Source organism: Camelus ferus, chromosome 3 (genome assembly GCF_009834535.1).
Source record: "Camelus ferus isolate YT-003-E chromosome 3, BCGSAC_Cfer_1.0, whole genome shotgun sequence".
Classification (NCBI taxonomy): Eukaryota; Metazoa; Chordata; class Mammalia; order Artiodactyla; family Camelidae; genus Camelus; species Camelus ferus.
The window spans coordinates 25,434,921-25,455,832 of record NC_045698.1 but is presented as its reverse complement, the minus strand read 5'-3'; the positions used below and the strand labels follow the sequence as shown (position 1 = coordinate 25,455,832).

Sequence of the window (20,912 nt, the reverse complement as noted above, 5' to 3'; positions counted from 1 at the left end):
GGCAAACCAATCACTGCAAGTAAGCTGTAAATAAGGGAGGAAAGGACAAGGTTTGGGGGAGACAGACCTAGGTGGGCTACTTGGTGGAGGAAAACGAAGCAGATGTCTGGGCTGGGCTGTCTTCCATTTGCCCTTCTAGATTCACTCTCCATCCTGCTTCCTGCCCTGAGAAGCTGACCCATTGCTTTCTGGCTTCCTGCTGGGTTTGTCCAGTGAGAGGCGCTGACAGAACACAGGGCAGTGGGAGAGGAGTGGATGTATATGTTCTTCCAACTCTCTCTTCTTTGGTACGTTGGGCAACAACTCCCTCCCTCCCAATTACAGCCATAGCTCCTGTCTTCAAGGCCCTTTCCCAAGGCTACAGCTCTTCCTGGTTCCACTAACAGCTCCAGTCCTTTGCCCCTCAGAGCTACAGGTGGTAACAAAACAGCTTCCCATAGCTGTTAGTCCCTAGTGTCTCACCATCCCTTGTAGGTTCCCTTAACCTTGCCTTAATTCCTTAACAGTACAAAAGGAAAAGCTTGGACCAGATATGATCAGATGATCTCTAAAGTCCCTTCCAGAAATCAATTATTATGTATAATGGATGATGATTCAGATCACAGGTTCCAAACTAGAAAAGTCCAATGAACAGGCTACACTTGAATAAAAACTAGCCTTAGCGAGCAAGACTTGAGAAAAGTAGGTTAAGAAGGGCATCATTATTGGAGAGCAGTTTGTTAAGTGAAATAAGTCTGACAGAGAAAGACAAATACCGTATGGTATCACTTACATGTGGAATCTAAAAAATACAAGCTGGTGAATATAACAAAAAAACAAGCAGACTCACGGATATAGAGAACAAACTAGTGGTTACCAGTGGGAAGAGGGAAGTGGGGAGGGGCAATATAGGGGAAAAGGATTAAGAAATACAAACTATTAGGCATGAAATAAGCTATAAGGATATAATATGATGCAGGGAATACAGCCAACATTTTATAACAACTATAAATGGAGCATGATCTTTAAAAATTATGAATCACTATACTGTGCACCTGTAACTTACATAATGTTGTACAGCAATATAATTCAATAAAAAAAAATTGCACACACAAAAGAGTATTATCACAAGGTGAGCTACACAGCTGAGAGAACTGAGTGATCAGATCCAGTAACCTAAAAGCAGGGCTCTTAAATCTTTATTTCCTTGCTCTTCCCACCTCTTTCACAGGAGACCAGAAAATGGATCCTTCAGTTTCTGTTAGAAAGAATATGTGACCTTCACTTCAAGCCCAGCAGGGCTGGTTCAGTTGGACACCTCTTCTAGGGTTTGGTTAGCTCCCCCCAAGAAAAGGGGTTGAGTGGTCAAAATATATCCAAAAGGATGGGCTTGCAAGGACGTACCTGATCAAGTCCAGGAAGGCGTCTGCAGCTGTCACTTGTACAATTTTGCCTTCTCTGTGCATGTTTTCCTTTGTGCCCTTCCCAGGATGGATGATGATGACAATGATTATGCCAATCACCACGGCAATGATGGTCGTAGTCATGTAATAGACTACAGCTCGCATTCCCATCTTCCCTGATGCCTTACTATCTAGGGCCGCCATTCCTGGTGAAGGCAAACAGAAGGAGATTTTCAGGAAATCAGTTCAGGGAAGTCTTCAGTGGAGGGTGCCAGGAAGAGCATTGCCTTCTACATTCCCCTACCCTCTCCCACCCGGAAACGGGGTTTTATACACGTTATGACAACTTGACACAAAATTTAATCAAGGGATCACAAAAGGTGAGAGGGAAAGCTTTAGAATGGCTGGGCATCAGCTGTGTCAGCCAACATGTCATCACCCAAATGCTTTCTGCCCCGAGAGTTGATTTCCTGTGGCTCTCTAATGGTTTGAAAGAGATTCTTTCCTAGGTTGCTACTAGCTGAGGAAGCTGTGAGTATGAATTAGCGAGGGGTGTGTGTGTGTGTGTGTGTGTGTGTGTGTGCGCGCGCGCGCGCGTGTGTGTGAAGAGATACCTTAAAAAGATTTCTGGCAGGATAATCTAAGCAGAGTCAAGTTCAAGCACTGTAGTGACTCACATAGATTAACTGCCATTAAATTCTTTCAAGAATTATTATCTTATGTATGCATTTGGGAATCTTTTGGGGGATGTTTTTATGTAAAATTGAAGTTATAGTCTAATCACCTACTCATGTATCTTAAATTTGCAAAGTTCTCAGATAGCTTCTCTGTTGTTTCATTTGATCTCATCTAACCAAAAATTTTTAAAAGGAAAGATTTTGGTGGAGTTCTTCTCATTTTTGCACTCTGCCTGCCTCCCCCTTGTCCCACAGGCCTGCAGCGCCTTATCGCCTGTGGAACATTCCTCCCCTCATGTTTAGGACATCTTCAAAGTCTACCGCAGGCAAGTATTATCCTTGGTAAGTAAGAAGGCATGACTTTGAAGGGTTCCCTAACTGCTCTGGCAAATGGAATAAATCTCCGTGACCCTTGAAATGGGAAAAAAATTGAAAATGACACAAAATTCCTAGAAGATTCGGCCGTCTAGAATAATATGGGCCATTCTCTTTCATTAGCTGTTTGTTCACTTCTTTCTCTTCCCCAAACCCACTGAAACACTAAAATTCAATTATAGCATAATCCAATTACGGGCATTCAAACTATTTTCTTTACTATTTAAATCATGATTCTATAAATGTATTAAAAGTAAATACTGTAGTTCAATGACTGGGATCAGGTTTTAATAGTTGTTCAATATTTAGATAATGACCCTGTTCATACTAATATTATACTTAGAGTAAGGTAAAGCACTGAAAAAAATAGTGTCCATGACTGCCAGACAACTGGCTGGGTTTGCCCCATTCATGATACAATGATAATGAACTTATATGAAAATTGAAGCCATGATCTTCAATTTATAATTTCACATGTATATGAATCACATCATTCAAAATTTTCATAATATGCACTTAGTACCTGACATGTTCTTATTTTTAACAACCTATAAGGTGACTGAAATGCAATTAAGTAACTCTCTAAGGTCTTAGTTAACACCAAGTAAAATGGAGTGGGAACTTGAACCCAGATCTTGTGTAACTGAATTGAGTGTGCTTTCTGCCCTGAGAAAACCAACTGCAGCTCCCACAAAGAGGCGGCCAATTTTGGTTTCCGTGCGTAAATTAAGCTTATTTCATTCGTGCCCTGGGTTTCTTGAAACCCAGGGTGAATACCCACTTTTTGGGGTGGTGCCCATTTAACACGGCACCATCATTAAAAATGGGCTAATGTGTCCTCAATCCAAGTGCTCCCATCCCCCCAGGTTCATTCTCAGGTCTCAGTCACATCTCAAAACATCTTGGCTTTCCTGTGCTTGAGATCACATCTCCCAGAAGGGCCCACTCTCTTTCCCATCATTGCCTGAGCTCGTCACCACTGAAGCCTGCAACTCTCCGGCGGGCGAGTGGTGGGGGCACAAAAGGCCGGATATCTCTGCTAGGGGTACCGGTATTTTCTTCCTCCGAGATGCTTTCTCTCCCTCTCGCCTTCTATCCTGTGGTGCTGTTCCGTTCTCACGCCAACTCTTCTCTGAGGCTCCTGCCCACTACTCCCGACCTATAGCTATTCAGAGAGAGCGCTAAGTGGTCAAGGCAGAGCACTGGAAACCAACGTGGTAGACAAAGGAGGAGGCTTAAATCTCCCTCCCTCCCACCACTGGGGGAGGAGTGGAGGACGTCATCCCAGAATCCACAGCAATAGCAAAGTTTATAGATGTTTAAAAAAATTTTTTTTAAATGAAAACCAATATGAAAGTATTTTCTTCATACTTTCTAATTCTGAAATAGCTGAAGACAAACACAGAGGCATTTTTTTAGCAGTGAGCCCAGCAGAATTCATAGTCAAATGCAAGGTGTCACCAGCCTCTGCATATTGACCTTTTCCTTTGAAAGGGAACGAAGCAGCGGCTGCTGTTATTTCAGCCAAGGAAGGGGGTGTGCAGGGCTGTCTTCATTAACCAAGTCTCCAAGTAGGTCCTGCCCCTAAATGGGCTGCTTGCTTCTGCTCCCGCTCCTCCAGCAGCCTCCCCCCAGCCCCTTCGAACTCCAACCACTCCCCCTTTCTGAGACAGGCTTGTTAAACTTAAGGGACCAGCAGAAGTAAGGCCACACACTGTCCTCAGGGCAACAGCAGGACAGATGTGGACAACCTGTCACAGCACTGGGCCTGAAAGAGAATGGCCGTGATTCTGACGGAACCAGGAAAATGGAGGAAGAGCTGGAAGACAAAACCCCACAAAGATGTCATTCTTCCTCTCTCGTACCCAAACTCTGTGACCATCTCCTCTCCCCAGCCTCCTGAAATTCCAGACAGAGCTCTACACCAGAGACTACACACAAATGTCAGCGTGTCTGGGCGCAGGGGGAAAGCACTAAATCACTTTGTAGAAAAGGGACCTTTGGCAGGAAGTGCCCTAAATGTTTGAGAAGAGGACAGTTTGCACTGAACCTTGTCATTCTAAAATATATGATAGAAAAGGGCACGGGGGGCAGGGGGAAAGAGGAGGCCACTTGGGTATGTAGATGCTTCTGGGAGTGTGTTATGACAACTATGCGATCATCTAAATACGTATTTGAGAAACACATTCCAGAGCAAGTAGTAAAGATAATGATCTTGACTGGTCTCTTTTTCTTCATTTGATCTGGGCTTAGCTACACCAGCCTCATTCAAGACATCCTGACATCTTTATTATGTCAACAATCTGTCATCAGAATTGAGATCCTTTTGAAACCCAAAGAAATACTATATTGTACTATTTCTACAAGTACTGTGATAGCTCTTCTAATTACAATGATGTGTTTGCAAGTTTATATGTTTTGTATATTGTGAGTTAACTTTTGTGCTGATCCACTAACTCCCTAACCAAATTCTCCATGATCAATGGCACATATTCATCTGATTTCAAGACACCTGTATATTGTGCATATTGTTGATACCATTTTAAAGGGAAAGCTACAAGAGACCAGAGAAGTTAAGTTACTTGCTCACTGTTGCACAGCTGGTAAACAGCAGTGGCAGGATTTGAACCCACACTCCAGGGAGCACCCTTCCCACTATACCTCGATTCTTATGGACAAGCTAGGAGTCACCCACATTTCATTTGCTTGTTATCCATGCTAGGTTTCTCTAACTTTCTTGCATTCGAGTTCAATGCTGAAATGAGCCACCTGGTTGGAAGAAAACTCCGTGGTGGGAGGTAACTGTGGAAAAATGATGACACATTCCTCAGTATTCTCCACCTTGAGGGAACATGGGCAAGACTGGTCACCAGAAGGACTGGCTAGAGAGCTGATCAATCAGTTCAAATTCCTCACTGTTCCAAGAAAAACAGTCCAGAGCATGTTTTCATAGAGTGTGGTGGGCCATGCATACTTGCTGGCTGTGGGCACATAAGTCTTAACTTTCCTTTCTAAGAATCAACTCATCAATAATCAGTCACCAAGAAAGCAATCAATCATTCATTTCCACAAACCTATTACATGTTCACCAGTGAGTTAAGCATCTAAAAGAGAATAAACAAGACATTTTCTAGACTGTAAAAGATTTAGACTTTGCTACAATTACCTGGGTATTTTAGGCAGCAGTCACTTTGAAAAGAGAGGAAAGAGAAGAGAATTTCCTGATGCAAATGGTCAACATGCATTTACCTTTTATTTACGAAGACAGTCTTTTGGTAATCACTTTAGTACACAGATATGCACCAAATTCATGGTTTTGGGGGTGCTGGGGTAGAAAGGGAGTGTTTCACAAATGTGTGTGGAACTCTGTAAGTCTATTGTGAATTAGATTTCTTCTGATATAATATCTGGTACGACTTCTTGGATAAATGAAATATGTATTCAGTCCAGTATTAAAGGATAACATACAAATAATGTCAAGTTCCCAAGGCTCTGTTATTTACATGGATTTTATTCTCCCATCTGCTAAAAATCTGTACATTAATGGGTCTCAGTATATTCCCCAGAAATTCTTGTCTTTGGTCTTGAAATACGAAATCTAAAAATGTAGTCTTCTGTTAGGAATTGTTTTACTGTGTTTCACTGTTCTTCCAGGACCACTGGACCAGGCCCAGAAAGAACGATAACCGAGGGGTGGCAATTGCTGATTCAAGAATACTGTTCTGTTTCAGTTTTTATTTTATTTTAGGTGTACTCCTCCTTCACAGTGGGCATCTCCAACCCTCATCTAATGAAAGCCGCCTGTTCTCAACCCCTGGAGAATTCCAAGATGGGCAGCTTACAAGGAAATCAAGGATGAGCGCTCTTATGTACCATATTTATTTGAATACAAGGTGATGACACAGGAACCCTCATCACAGACAGTGAGCAAGGAGGCCAAAAAGCTCAGAGGAAAGGTGGTGAGGGGGCGGGAGTGAGCATCAGACAAAGCACTGTAAATCTCTGTCTAAAACTATCTTAAGCTTTTTTTCACTGAAATATTTTCTTCTTGATTCTTTAGAGACTAGCTTGTAAAAAAAAAAAGTGTAAGTTCTATGATTCTAGGGGTTTGGGGACAGAAGGCAAATCTTTACAAGTTAGAAGTTGTATCACAATTTTGCATCACAATGAATAAGCTGATTATAACCTCAGAATTTAATCTAAGAGATAATATTTCAAACTATTTAAGGCCAACCTGAGGCATTTTTAGAAGCAGATTCTATTTTAAAAATTGCAATACAGTGATTAAAGGGTTCAGGCTCTGGGGTTAGAATACCTGGATTCCACTTCTAGCTCCAGTACCATATGACCTCTGTAAGCCTTAATTTCCTCATCTGTAGAATGGGAATAACGAAAGCTCTCTCAGAGTTTTCATGGTTTAAAGGGACTTCTGTACAGAAAGCACTTAGCATAGTGTTTGGCACACAGTAAGCACTCAACGAATGTTAGCTGTTATTATTATTAATTAATCAGATTAAATAATAAACAATCTACTCTGTAAGTGTTATTTGACCTCTCTTTCACCTGGACAAGAAGATAACCATACCTACATTGTAAGCTTAGGGAAAACTGACATAAAGGATTTGTACAAAGTAGGCCTTTGATAAATGCTGATTAAGATCATTATGACCATTATGACTCTCTCTACTAGAAGTTCAGTGCCAAGAGAGCAGAACCATCTACTTGATTCTTTGATGTAGCCTCCCTGCCTAGCACAGTGCCTGCACAGGAAGGCACCCAATCCATATTTGTTGAATAGTCCATCTCAACAACCACTGTTGTTGTTACACTGGGAGGAAACCACACACTTTTAAAAATATTTGGACTAGGTTACTGTATGAATAACAAGCACTAAAGTTGCCTTTGTTTAAAATACTCTGAAGTTTCTGACTCATCAATTTTGGTGGCTCTTCCCTCAGTTAATCCAAAAGAGTGAGGTTCCTCCTACCTTGAAGAAGGAGAGACAGACCTTGCAGGGAAAGAGTGACCCAGCATCTCCTGGAGCTTTATTTCGGGTGCTGGGAGGTCATCAGAGCTGGGCAGGGGGGCAGCATACCTCCACTACTCACCCCAGGGGCACCCCTCCCTCCGTCCCTTCCTCTCCCTCCCCAACTCCTTTATTATTTTCCCTCTTTAGGGAACAGGACTCACTCCTGTGGATGAACCTGTGTAAGTAATTGCTATAGTCCTACTGGTCCACATGTTAACAGAAGGATGAGCAAATCAATGGAAAACTAAACGCAGAGAAGGGAATGGGAAAAGGGAGTGGGGTCTAAGCGCTTATGATGCAAATCGTGAGATCAATTTAGTGGGTCATGATTAGCACTTTTATCCATTAATGAACGAGGATAAATAGAAAACGTAAAGGTTAGAGTGCATCCCAGGTGGTAAAGGTAAATATCATTTTGTAAAACTTTTTTCAGTTGTGTAGGTGTGTGTTTGTGTGTGGCCAGGGCATAGTGTAAAACACATCTGTATTTTGTTTGTAGGTTCTGGCTTAAAAAAAAGTTTGCAAATACTGGTAGGTATCCCCATTCAGTTATCAGTAGGGGGTTTAAGAAGGAGCCATGAGCTTCATCTTCCCTGCCTCTCACCCTGCTTCGCATCACCTTGGGCTGCCCACCCTCCACACCCATGAACTTATTCTGTCTCACGAGTGGAGACTGGGGAGACGAGCGTGCTGATCTCTGGTAACTAGCCAAGTCACCCCAACTTTTCTGGACACTGCAGTGAAGGAAGAAAATGCAGAAGAGGTTCACTTCATGGAATTTTGAGCATTTAATCAGTGATTCTTAGTGAAGAGAGTTACAGCATCTCCACACAGATCTGCAAAGGATTTTGTGGAATTCAGTCAACTAAGTCACAAGTATTTTTATGTGGGTTTTCACCCTGGCCAGCGTTTCCTTTGCATGAGGGCTGTTCACAGTATCACAAAACTTGGCATTTCATTCGCTCCTAAGCACAGCTTAGTTTTCTGAGGTTATATCACAGAGAGACAAGGAAGCTTCCTTACACATTTAGCACTTGCGATGGCATATAATTTGTCAGGCAAATTGATTTTTTAATTTGACCCTCATGACTTGTCAACAAAAGTCTTTTTGAGCTCCAGGGTTCACTCGTTAAACGCTCTCTCTTGAAAGACTGTTAAGTAGAAAAATGAGTGGAGGGGACGCTGTTATCAGTAGCAGCAAAAGTCATATCATAAATCACCTTTTCTTCTCAGTCTGGTAGGACTAAGCAGACAACTCCATCCCCTGGCTCTAGACATTCTTGAAAATGAACTTTCACAGGGGGGAAACTGAGGCCCAACTTCAACTGCTGCTACCTCTGATTATCCGAAAGCTTCTGGGCCCTTCTCCTTCACCGTTAGGGGGAGACTGCTTCTCCTGGCTCACTAGCTGAGGGGAGGCCCTCTGAGCGGGCAAGCTTTGCTCTTCTCCACACCAAGTAGTCTTAACCATCCAACAGACTCATCACAGCCCAGTACAGCCCTGCAACGGTCCCAGTGACGCGCTCTGTCGGGGAACCCAGCACTCGAACATCCTCTGTCTCTGCAAGGTCCCAGGAAGCTCTCTGAAGGGCCAGCTCTGAGGTTCACGTCTCACAGGCCTCAGCTGCCGGTGCAAGGCCTGCCGAGGGCTGACTGAGATACCACTTTCCCCCGCACACCAGCCCATCCTTTGCTCACGGTATTGGAATGTGCCGCACAATGTGCTTTTTTGAAGAGGAACCAGGGAGTAATTCATCTTCTTTATGTGTGCTAAGCAGAGCAAGAGGGAGAGGCGAGCGGGACCCACGATGGGCTGGGGAGGAGTGATTAGTAACAGCTGACAGCCTCGGACCAAGACCCTTTCTTTGGTTACCTCATTGTAACAGCCGAGCACAAAGGAATGACTGTCTTCTCGCCAAGACTTAGAAACCCAGGACCACAAAATAGCAGCTAAAAGAGAAATTGTGGGTTGGGTAGTGGGGGCAAGGAAGGGGCTGATCAGACCAAATCTTGGTCATACCTGTAAAGCCTGGTCTTAAGAACCTCTACAATGTGGAAAGATGCACCAAGAATCCGTGGACCCTCAACCAGCCCCCACCAGGGGCACTGGTGTGAATGGGGAAAGTAGGTGACTTCACTCAAAGCAGAAAGAGAGCAGCAAATTGCTTTGGTTTAATGAGAGGAAGTTCTTTGAGGGCCAGAGCTCCAGCCCCCTCTGCCTTTTTTCCCCCCAAAGAATCACGATTTACAACCAACCACCAGATGAGGTGTTTGCAATTTCCGTAACAGCCTCTTTGACTTTGGGTTGTCTAACTAGCTACGGAAAAGAACTTTAAGTTCTGGACCTTGTGCAACTTTCTAAAGGAGATGGTGATCAAGACAGCATGTTTTCTAACTGGCAGGATGGTGACTGGGACTGAGTTCCACAACCGGGCCAGACTTGTTTGGAGTTAATCAAAGGTTGTTACAGGTTGACTGCAGAATATAGCAGACCCCAGGGGTGTGCTTTCTTCCCATGGAAGACCTGTCCCTCAAGCAAAAAAAGCATTGAAAGCCTCCTAGAAACTGAAAGCAACATATGGACATTAAAACCCAAATCTGTCTGGCCCAGATTCCCAGAACAGTTGAAGCAGGAATGAGACTCCAGGCCTTGAAATAGGACTGGGAAGCAGCAGACATTCCTGGGGCCAAAGGAGTCCTACAAACTGTGCCACCCAAGGTCCCCCCTCCCCTCCAATTCCCTGCCATCAAATGATTCTGGGACCATAGTCCAACCTGAAAACTCCAAAATGAACTGAAGCTAAGTCTGTTGCCTGAAACTTCAATTAAGATTTTCTAAATGGTGTATTTCTTAAAATAATAATAGTAGTAATAATAATAATAACTGGGAGTAAAACATGTTCACCTCAGCTATTTTCTGAATTAAACCCTGAATGGAGAATCTTATATACTATATAAAAGAATAAAATTTAAAAAAAAATTTAAGTCCATGTTTTGGCCAGTTGAGAGTGTGCAGAATTAAGTCTTTGGGGATGGAGCTGAGGTTGAAGAGAAGAGGAGGAGATTGTGGAGTTAAGAGACTTGAGGGAATAAGAGAGAAGAGGAGAGAAAAGAGAAAGAAACGGCGACTTAAAAGCACAGACGTCTGGAATGGAGAAAAAGTTCAGAAGGTGCTTTTATCTCAGTCAGCATATTTCTTGGGCTGTGGCCAACACCCCCCACCCCCCTTTCAGTTCTATTAGTTTTCTCAGCATTTAAAAGTTCATCAATTGTTCTTATCTAATCTATAAAGGAATAGTCGCACCCAGGGAGTGAGAGATTATGCTCCCACTACCTGACCCAGACAAGAAAGCAGTATCAATTCACGGAGTGAAAAAGACTGTAAACTCTGGAACTAATGGGCTTCCCTCATCTCTGCCTTACGTGTAAGGAAGAGAACATTCTCTCCTTGGAACAGGAAAAGCTGCATTTTTGCCCCCAGGGCCAAGGGCGACAATGGAACTGAATGATTCCTGATATATTCCGCAAGAAGTGGCACAACTCTTGACAACTTTTTGCCTTCTACAGGAGGGAGCCGTTTCTGCAAATTCTACTTTAGTTTTGTAACATCAGTTTCATATTTTGATGGGTTTTTTTCAAGGGGTATTTAGGAATTCCCAAAAATTCTCCAAAGAAAATTACGGGCAGTCCCTTACATCAAACCTCACTTACCCTGAGTAGATTTCAGGGATGGAGAGGGCTGTCAAAGAAAAGATGTGGAAATGACATTTGGCAGGTTTGAGACTGATGTTGCATGCATTGGACTGGTCGTGTTATTCTTTAACTTGGAATTTAGGGATGGGGGTTGGCTAACAGTGCAGTCACCAGAGTGTTTGGAAAAAAACACACAGTTGAGTAAAATCTGGTAACACAAAATGGCAAAGAGAAAGAGAGAGAGAATGAACTGGAGACGTTGTTGTTAAACAGGAATATGGGATAAAAGATCTATTAATAAGGTAAAGAAAAGCAGGTACAAAATCATTGATTTCAAATGACTCTGACTGCTCCATCACAAATAATGGAAAGAGGCTGTCAGGTAGTGAAGTTATATTAAGGGCAACTTACTTCTTTTGAAAGTGGCTATATTGATTACTTCTACAATTAAAATTTTCTCATGTATTCATGTATTCATTCAACTTTCATTAATGCTCTGGCCAAAGACACACTCATTAGGGCCCTCATGTACTTAGTAATAAGTAAGACTTAAAAATATATTACTTGAAACAGCCCTGAACAAATTCAATGCATAAAATTATCCAGTAGAATGATTTGGAATGGAATTGAGAGGAAAACAAGGAAATTTGTTGGTAGATATTGGAAGGAAATGGTTGTAATAAGCTGTAGCGTTTGCTTGGTTTGAATCCTGGCTCCCTCACTTACTAGCTTGTGACCAGTGGAGATATGTAACCTCTCAGTCTCTCAGTAAAGGAGGGATAATAATAGTATTTACTTCATAGGATTGTTCTGAGGATTAAATAGGTTCAGCATGTGATGCTTTACTTAGAACAATAGCTGGCACATATCTTAGCCATGATGATGGTGATTTTTTTTTGTTTTTTCAAAATATTTTTAGGTCTGAAAGACTCCTTGGAACACCGCTGTAAAGTGTGAGAAGTCAGTAAATAAAATTAGACCCTATATTTCCAGGCACATGCTAAGTGCTTTTTCTGATTTAATCCTCCCAAACCACCTGCATGGCTGGGACTTAACAATGGTCAATTCCCATGCACAGATTAGGAAACTGGGAGGTGAAATCACGTGCTCAGGATCACAAAGCTCATAAGTGGCAACTGCTGCATCTGAACTCAAATCTTTCCACCCCCAGAGCCCACTGTTTACAGCTACTGCCCTGGAGATTCTTTGTGAAATAGTCTTCTTTGCACTGGACTTGTCAATTGTTGATTTGCAATCGATTTGCCTAATGGGGAATTCTGACAATGATCTGTTAAATTCATATTTGAAGGGATGTCACATATCATAATAAAAAGTTGTGTGTGCATAAAACGGTGAGGCTGAGTGGCGACTGTCAAAGCAGTGGGCAATCTGCACCAGATTTCATCTGACATCTTATTGAACTGGGGAGTCATAACATGCCGACTATATCCAGAAGTTAATATACTGAGGGATATCCTAAATCAAAGAAGAAAAAAGAAACCTCAGCCATGAATAATTACCTACTGCCAAGGTCTTGGGTAATTCCTAGAACTCCCAGGGCTCTCGGTGAGGCTGCAGCACCCTCTCCACCCCATGCCCTTTAGAGTGTTGGTTATCAAACTCTCTGAGCCCCTCCGTGATGACGTGCACCATCTCCTAGGCTCACTCTTCACTGTTGAGCAGCTTTGATATAAAAAAAAAAAAACAGTGCTTAGAAAGAACTGAAATCTGGTTCTTTATAACTCTTTTCCCTTAAGATAAATTTTTGTTTCTGGAGAAACACAGAGCAAGTCTGGTCCACATGTACCAGAGGGACCTTGGTCATCTTTCCCCCAGACTAAATACACATCACTTGTTCAACTGACCCCCACATATCACTGTTTTCAGATGTTCGCCAACCTGTAATCCCTCCCCCTGCAGACCAGTCAGGGCCCGCACGCTCTGATCCAAAACTTCTTTTCTCAGCTTCATTTCCTACTAGAGCTTACCCCATTCATCTTGGCAACCTACACTACTCAATATTCCCTAGACAAGTCTTGAGTTTTCCTGTCTCTGCATCTTTGCTTTCAAGGCTTCCCCTGCTCTTGTCCTCATTTCCTGTGGAAATCCTACCGCCAGTCCAGCTCCTGAATTCCCACAGCACTTTCTTTGTGTTTCTTGGCGTCACAGCTGGCTTTGTTTTACAGTCATGTGCGTACCTGTTGGGCTCTCCATTAACATTTTCAACTCCTTGAGGCTAGGGACGGGCCATGTCTCTTCACATCTTTATTCTGCACACCGGTTAGAGCATTGTCCGTCCAAAACAGGAGTCCAATAAACATGTCTTGGATTGGATTCAACACCCTCTTAGTAGCTACTCTGCTTTGTCAAAGGTGCTCCCGAATGTGCTCGGCACTCAACAAACTACTCCCGATGCAGTGTGAGCACTGCAGAGTACAGTGAACTATTAATAATTCTCCCGAGGAAGCACACGACTATATTCATTCTTTTTTAGCCACCACATCCTACTGTTGGTTCACATTAAGCTTTTAGTCACATGAACTGCTGCCAAGCTCCGTCGCTCCCCATCCTGCAATTGCGCAATAACCTTTTGAATCGAAAAGCAGAAATGTGCGTTTATCCCCTGCTCAACTTCATCTTGTTGGTTTTCATCCAGCATTGCAGCCTATTGAAGTCATTCTGAATCGTGCCCATAGGCATACGTGGTAGAAGCCATTTTGGGGGGCTTTATATCATCTGAAAACACAATGTAAGTGCCTTCTAGGTCTTTAAGTTGTTGATAAAAATGTGGAACAGGACAGGGTTTTTTTAAGTACACTAGAGTACTTTACCAGGTATCTTTCCAGGCTGACGTGGAGCCTTAAAAGCTCCTTGGGTCTAAATGTTCAGTCAATTTCAAGTCCATTTCACTGTTTCATTATGCCTTATCTTTTTTTTGTCGAAGGTATTGTAGAAGACTCAAATTTTCAGAATAAACAAAATAAATTGTATCAGGAATTCCACAGCCAGATGTTATTATAGAAAGGGAGTATTTTTAAGACTTAAAACGATTCCTTGTAGTATAGGAAACTATTACAAGATGCCTTGTGAGAATACAGTAAGCCTGACTTTGTAACTTTAGGAAATAACTCTCCTTCCCTAAAACTGTCAGTAGTATCAATCTAGAAAATTATACGCTGATAAATTTCTTTCTCTACTAAATGGGAATGTGATATCATTTGGGTAGAGATGTAAATACATCAAGGATTAACACAAACAGAAGCTATGCATATGAGAAAGAAAAGGCATAATGATTATTTTAGACTTCAGGAAAGTTCATTAGATAACTCACTGGCAAATAACTCTGCATGTGTTACACTGATCATTGGAAAGTCCATTATATAGAAATACATGCTTTTAATTCATCTTCACTTTTACTCCTTCCACAATAACATATCAGTTTGTGATCTCCAGGTTATAGTCTTTCAATTCTAAATATACATGATGGTCTGTATGTATTGCTATATGCCCAGTGACTATCAATTATAATAGGGACTCAATAGATATTTTGTTGAATAAATGATGAATGACAAAAGTCTGCAAATTCACTAGGTGAGATAGAATTAAGCAACTGTCCACAAATCACTAAGTTATTTATGTAACATCTACTGTCACAGGAGCCTTGTCACTGTAGCAAGGGCTGAGCTGCAAAGGTACAAACAGTAGTTTCTGTTCTCAAGGAGTTCTTTCATCGAGTAGACAAGTCATATTCTCACCAAATAATCAAATGATCAACCACGTGTGACATAAAAAGTTAAGTGCACAAGTATGGAGAAAGTGTGGGAATACTTAGTTCCCGTGGAGAAAAGACTTTAATCATAGGCAGTAACATTAAGGCATCAAACGCACTTTAGCTTTATAAACTGATTCCATACAAACCTAGTGGCCACACCACTTAAGGCGCTAGAGACGGAGAAGAGAGAGAGCTTTTGTGACAAACAGATCTTAGTTTGAACACAAGTTCAGCCACTTACTGGCAGGGACACCTTGGGAAGTTTCCTCATCTGAAAATGTGAATAATAATGACCTTGCAGAAGGAGTAACAAGTATGTGTGCTCAAGGCCCTATGTGTCTTTTAGACTCACAACTGCTAGCAATTGTTATGCAGGTGAAATTTAAAAAGTCACTGACCAATCAGAGAATAAATCTGCAATCAAGATCATCACTTCACCACTTTGAGGTAGAAGAGACTAAACATGATCTTAATGGCAATACCAATGTTCTCATACACCTTCAGCTTCAGATGTAAATCACACACTGTTTGGTCAATTTTTGAGGAATTACCATGTGCCAGGCTCTGTCCCAGACTAAGTAAACCATGTAGCACTGTCTAATTTGCACACATCCTAATGCTATGGAAACCTGATTGTAGAGAACATAATCCCATGGGGAATCTGCAAACACCCTTGGAAACCAAGTCTGTTATCAAAAAGCCAAAATTAAATGCTTAAAACTGGGGCTAGGCCATGGCTAAGAAGACTGAGTCCAAGAAACAAGAGGTTCAATAATGTACAAAATGACACCACTAGTTAGTGGTGAGACTAGGACAGAATCAAAACTTCACCGCGGGCTTTTGCAAAGCAGTTTAAAGTTCTGTCTTAGCATACCAATCTGAAACCAGTGAAGTCTGCGACAAAGTTTTCCCCAATCTTGGAAGGTTATGAGCCATTTTTGGCAAATGGGTTTTTCACTCTAACATAGAAAATAAAGCAACTTTAATCGTTTACTCAGGGTCAGCCACAAGCAGCTTTCTTGTTCAGGAATACTGACAAGCTGCAGCCAGCCTGTCCTAGGAAGTAGCAAATCAGCTGAAAGGACGCAAAGTAACACACAACACGGATCTCTGAAACTGGCTACCTATCAGTGACAAAGCCCAGGCGTGGTCACTGATGAGAGCGCCATCAGATGACCTGGACCAAATGGAGAAAATGATCCTCCGGGCACAACCCAGACGCGCAAGCAAGGAAGGATATTGCAACAGATATTCTCCAGCAAGGAAGCCATAGGTCCTTTGAACTTGATGTTTACAGTATTGAAGCAGATCCAACAGTGGCAGTAATCACCAACACCGGTCCAGTGCCTACATGCTCACAGAAAGCCCACAGCCGCAATCCCAGCTGAACTTACCTCAGAGTTCCCGACGTGCCATGGACAACAAATATTTCTAATTCTATCCTTACCATTATTTCCACTCTATTGATAAGCCCTGAATGCCAAAGTGACTTCCTCCACAGTGAGTCAGTGCTGTGACTGGTATAAAATCAGTCTGATGGCTCCAGAGTGTGTGTTCTTAAGAACCAAACAGGGATTACCGCAAATAAATGCAGCCGGAGGGAGACTTGTGGTCTTCGATCCTAGACTCTGCAGAATTAAACATCTCGTCTCTCTGCAGAGGAAAGACATCCAGGGTCTGGAGTCTCTGTCTAGCAGCCCTGTGACTTCCTTCTCCGGCACCTGGCACAGCTGACTGGCGGGGCTCAATACTGAATGCAGTGACAACCTCAACCAGACAATAGCCGCTGTACACGACTCGGAGCACAAAAGCGACGCGGACACAAAAGGGAATGAAGCATGAAAACTTACGGCAGATGCTGTCAGGACTATTTACTGTGTATTCGGTGAAAGCGCAGAGCTAGACAAGGTTTGACAGGGAACATAAAGGAGGTGGTGCAGGGCCTGCGCCCTGAGATGTGTATGGACAGTCTTACTGAGGCCACAGCACGTGTAAACGCCTCGGGAGTGCTTGTGGAATAACTTCCAAGTGAGCAGAGGGAGGCGACTTGTGTAAAGAAGGTGAATGGGCTAACCATCCCTGGGGAATCAGAGCACATGCTACACAAACACGCCCCTTAATCCACCAGTGGTGTTGGGAAGCGTGAGAACATTTCCACGGGCTTCTCGGAGCACGGTGCATTTCCTGGGAGCACGGTGCATTTCCTGGCAGCACAGTCTTCTAGTGCTCCCGAAGAGGCCCTGGAGGCGCATATGAACCCCCGCAGAGGAAGACTCTGACATTAAAGCTGATGAATAAGAAAACATGAACATTTTCCTTTTTCTCCTGCAGAACCATCCTTAGCTCATTTGAAAGAAATTTATTGAGCGCTTATTGTATGTCAGGCCCAGAGCAACAGACAGAAATGTTCCCCAGGGCTTGCCCTCAATGCCCGCGGGCCGGCGGGGAGCCAGCGTCCTGTCCCGGCAGGCAGGGCAGTGCTGGGTGAGCCACATTCCGGGGGTTGGGAAAGGAGGCCCGCGTGTGCGGCGGAAGAAAAAAGGAGATGCTGGGGAAGGGGCTCCTGGGGACTGTAATAACCTATAAGCTGGAGTTCTGGCAACACTTGACTTTGCTGTCGGGACAACCGGAAAAGCACATTTAGAAAGAAGGAGCAATTTTAGTGCCAAATCAGATTTGCCTGTGCATGTTTACCAGATCGGACTCCGGGAGCCAAGGATTTAGTAGTGGTGTCGTCAGAACCAATAAATAGGTTAGGAGAACTCATGAGGGGTAAATGTGGAGTCAGAGGTTAGGTATTTATGTGAACACTGGAGCACATCGAAGGCATAAAGGCTGTTGAAATTCTAATTACGAGACATGTAATAACCCCAATTTTGAAAACTAGTACCCCTCGCAATGCTGCCAAACACCTAGCATCTGCTCAAATCTATTACGAACCATTTCCTCGGGGAGGAACGTGAAAGAATTGCAAGCAGCTGCCGAGAAGTGTGCTAGCTGGGGATGCCACTTCCACACCACAGATTTATGTGCGAACTGATTCAGTAAGAAGCACCATCACTGACCATGGCCATGCCACAAAATGGACGAGGAATTCAGTCACAGAGCACATGAGAAGTCAGTGCTGCTAAGAGGTCATACAACAACTTAAGTACATCTTAGAAAATGCATTAACAAGCAAACTAGCAAATTAACCAGACATCTCACATTTGCTTATGAAACTGTACCTCCGCTCTCTAGTGGCAGCATTTCAATTTTCGGTACCCTCACCTTAATCATTGCCAAGCCTGCAGTTTACAGGAGCCTTGTCAGTGGCTCTAATTTGACTTTTCAAGGTTTTGACTTTATATTGTTTACTGGTACCTAAGAATTGTCCTTGGTGAAATTTTCTTCCACTGTGCATGTACCTCCTAGGATCAGTATGTGATGAGAATAATAAAGCCATGTGATATGGCAGTGTTAGGAACACTCAGCTATATTGGGTTACTTTCCTTTTACTAAACATTTTAGGCCAGTTCTTGCTCCCTGGGTAACTATGGGAATTCTCTGGAGGCGTGCATAAGACGTGAATCTAGCTCTTTGTGTCTGTAACTGTACACCTGCTATTGATGCAAAGGATGAAAAGAAAAATACCAAATACACATTGTTCTATTTTCAAGCTGTTGTACTCAGTTCCAAGGAAGGGAAAGATGCCCTTTCTCCCCCTTGAAAGTTATCGAGAGCCAGTTTTTCTGCTGTGGTGTAAATTCAATTTCCAAACTTTGAAGACAGATGATCTTAAGCACTGAGGGAGAAAGTATGGGGTGTGTGTGTGTGTGTGTACGTGCGTGCGCATACCAGTTGGAGCTGGGGGTGCCAAAATCTTTCCTCACATCCGGAAATGCCTATCAGGGAAGCAAACTAGCTGGCAATCAGAAACTCCCATGTAATGTTCACTGTTTTAAACGGCACACACTCTCATGTCCTAGGGCAGAATTGCATGCCATTACTGTAGCTTTAGAAGGCACGCCACCAAATATTAACTGAAAGATTGAATCAGCAAATCTTTCCAGGAAAAGCATGGCAAAGCTCTCTTTGCCTTTTTTTTTTTTTTCCAAACAACTGCATAAATTGGCAGCAGGATGCAACATTTCTCTAAGTCAGGACTCCAAATATTGGCTTTTCTGGTCTGATGCTGCTTACGGAAGCAGTAGAATAGTTTCAGGAGGATTTGGTTCACCTTGGAACTTTGACCCTCTTCCCTCCTGTATTAACCTCCCTGAAAAATGTTGTGCAGGGTGTAACACTTTTTTACAGGAAAATGGAGACTTTCACGACTTTTTCTAAAATAACTAAAGACTCTCTGGGATCTCAAAAAATGATGGCTGCTGGCTCCCAGGGATAGAGTACCAAACAAAAATGGTCCCTCACTTTCTTGAAACTTACAGTTGGCTGGAGGAGATGGAGCATGACAATGGGGCCACCGGATTGCATAGCCCGGGTAGGAAAGGTTTCCTGGAGGAAGTGACATCCAAGATAAGACCTGAGGGTCAGGAGGGGTTTCAGGTAAAGAAAAGAGTCCAAGCCGACATGGGGGGAAGGCAGTGAGAAATGAGCTGCAAAGAGATAAGCAGGAGCCATACAAGACATGCTCAGAATTCTGACCTTTACTTCAAAAGCAATGTGGGGGATAGGCTCAGAATTGGGTTTTAGCAAGACCATACTGTCTCCATGTAAAAAAGCAGGTCAGGAAAGGGCAAGTCCCGGGGGGGGGGGGAGCAGGCTGGGAGACCAGTGAGGGCACTGCCGATGAAGATTAGGATTGAGATGGTGCCGTCTGGACTTGGTGGAGGGGAGGCCAGAGCCAGAAGTCAGAGTTAAGGAGGTAGAATCAACAAGTCTAGGGGTAGGGGGGAGCTGGATGGTCAGAATTTCTGATTTAGCCTGTATTTTCTGCATTCCCTTTGATTTAGAAAAAAACACAACTCTTTAATAGTTTCCTACTCTTCCTAAATCTGAAATGGCTGAGTTCTCCTCCACGTTTGTGTTCTTTCACCAGGAATACACTTATTCTATTTGTACACATTGTCTTCATAATAATGAACCAGCTCTGTAAAATCTCAGTAACTTGAAAAAGACCTGTGGGTCCTTTTCAGGCAGGGAGACAGGCTCAGAATTATGAAGTCTTTACTGTGTCTTTAAGCTTATTTTGCAGATGATTCTAGTTTGCATACACCTGGCAAAACATTTCCCATCTGGGAAACAAAAATTTTTATGAGTCTAAAGAAGCAATCACATTGTCAAAAGTGGCCTAACTCAATAGCCTTTGGCCACTCGAATTTTACTCCAGCTCCTAAAAGCTGTAGTTACTAAGGCTCTTCAAGGCCTCTTTCCAATACAGATTTCTACTGCTTTTATCTATATGACTCTCTTGACCAAAAGACCATAGTCTGGGGGACAGAGGAAGATGGTAAACAACACCAGGGAGGGGTGATCAGCAAAATTCAGCATGCGGAATACTAATTTTACACGGGGAACAATCTGTTTTCTTCAAAAAATAAATTGCAAAGGAAAAGGGTGGAAAAGATAGAGACATAAAGAAAGAGAAACAGGGAGAGAGACATATACAGAGACAGAAGAGACAGAAGGACCCTATTGATTATGAGATTTAAAAGAAACACAAAACAAATTCAAACCAATAAACTGTAAAAAAAAAAAAAAAAGAGGGAGAAAAGAAATGGGGATTTTTGAAAATTGGATGATATTAAGAGATTATTGTTAATTATTAAACAAGTGATAATGGGAGTTATGGTTATGTGTAGGGAAAACACTTCTCTTTTAGACACGAATGACTCCAACAGAAACCAGACTTTCCGTCAGGCTATAAAAGTCCCTAGACTGTATTCAGAAAAGATGACTTTCACTTTCATCCCAGAGCTGGAGGTCAGGGCAGAAACAGTGGACAAGTTCCCCTAACATTTAATCTACTTTCCTCACCTGCCTCT

The 20,912-nt window shown here is 42.8% G+C and overlaps 1 protein-coding gene across 2 annotated transcripts in view; it reads right to left on the bottom strand.

The window, feature by feature from the left end:
* The window catches only part of SLC1A3 (solute carrier family 1 member 3), a 74,928-nt gene that overhangs the window by 16,430 nt on the left and 37,586 nt on the right, over positions 1-20,912 (bottom strand). For both annotated transcript variants that reach the window (XM_006185135.3, XM_032471109.1), the window contains one exon: positions 1,384-1,588. In XM_006185135.3, coding sequence (XP_006185197.1) covers positions 1,384-1,588 — 205 coding nt within the window. The remainder of the gene's footprint in view (positions 1-1,383; positions 1,589-20,912) is intronic.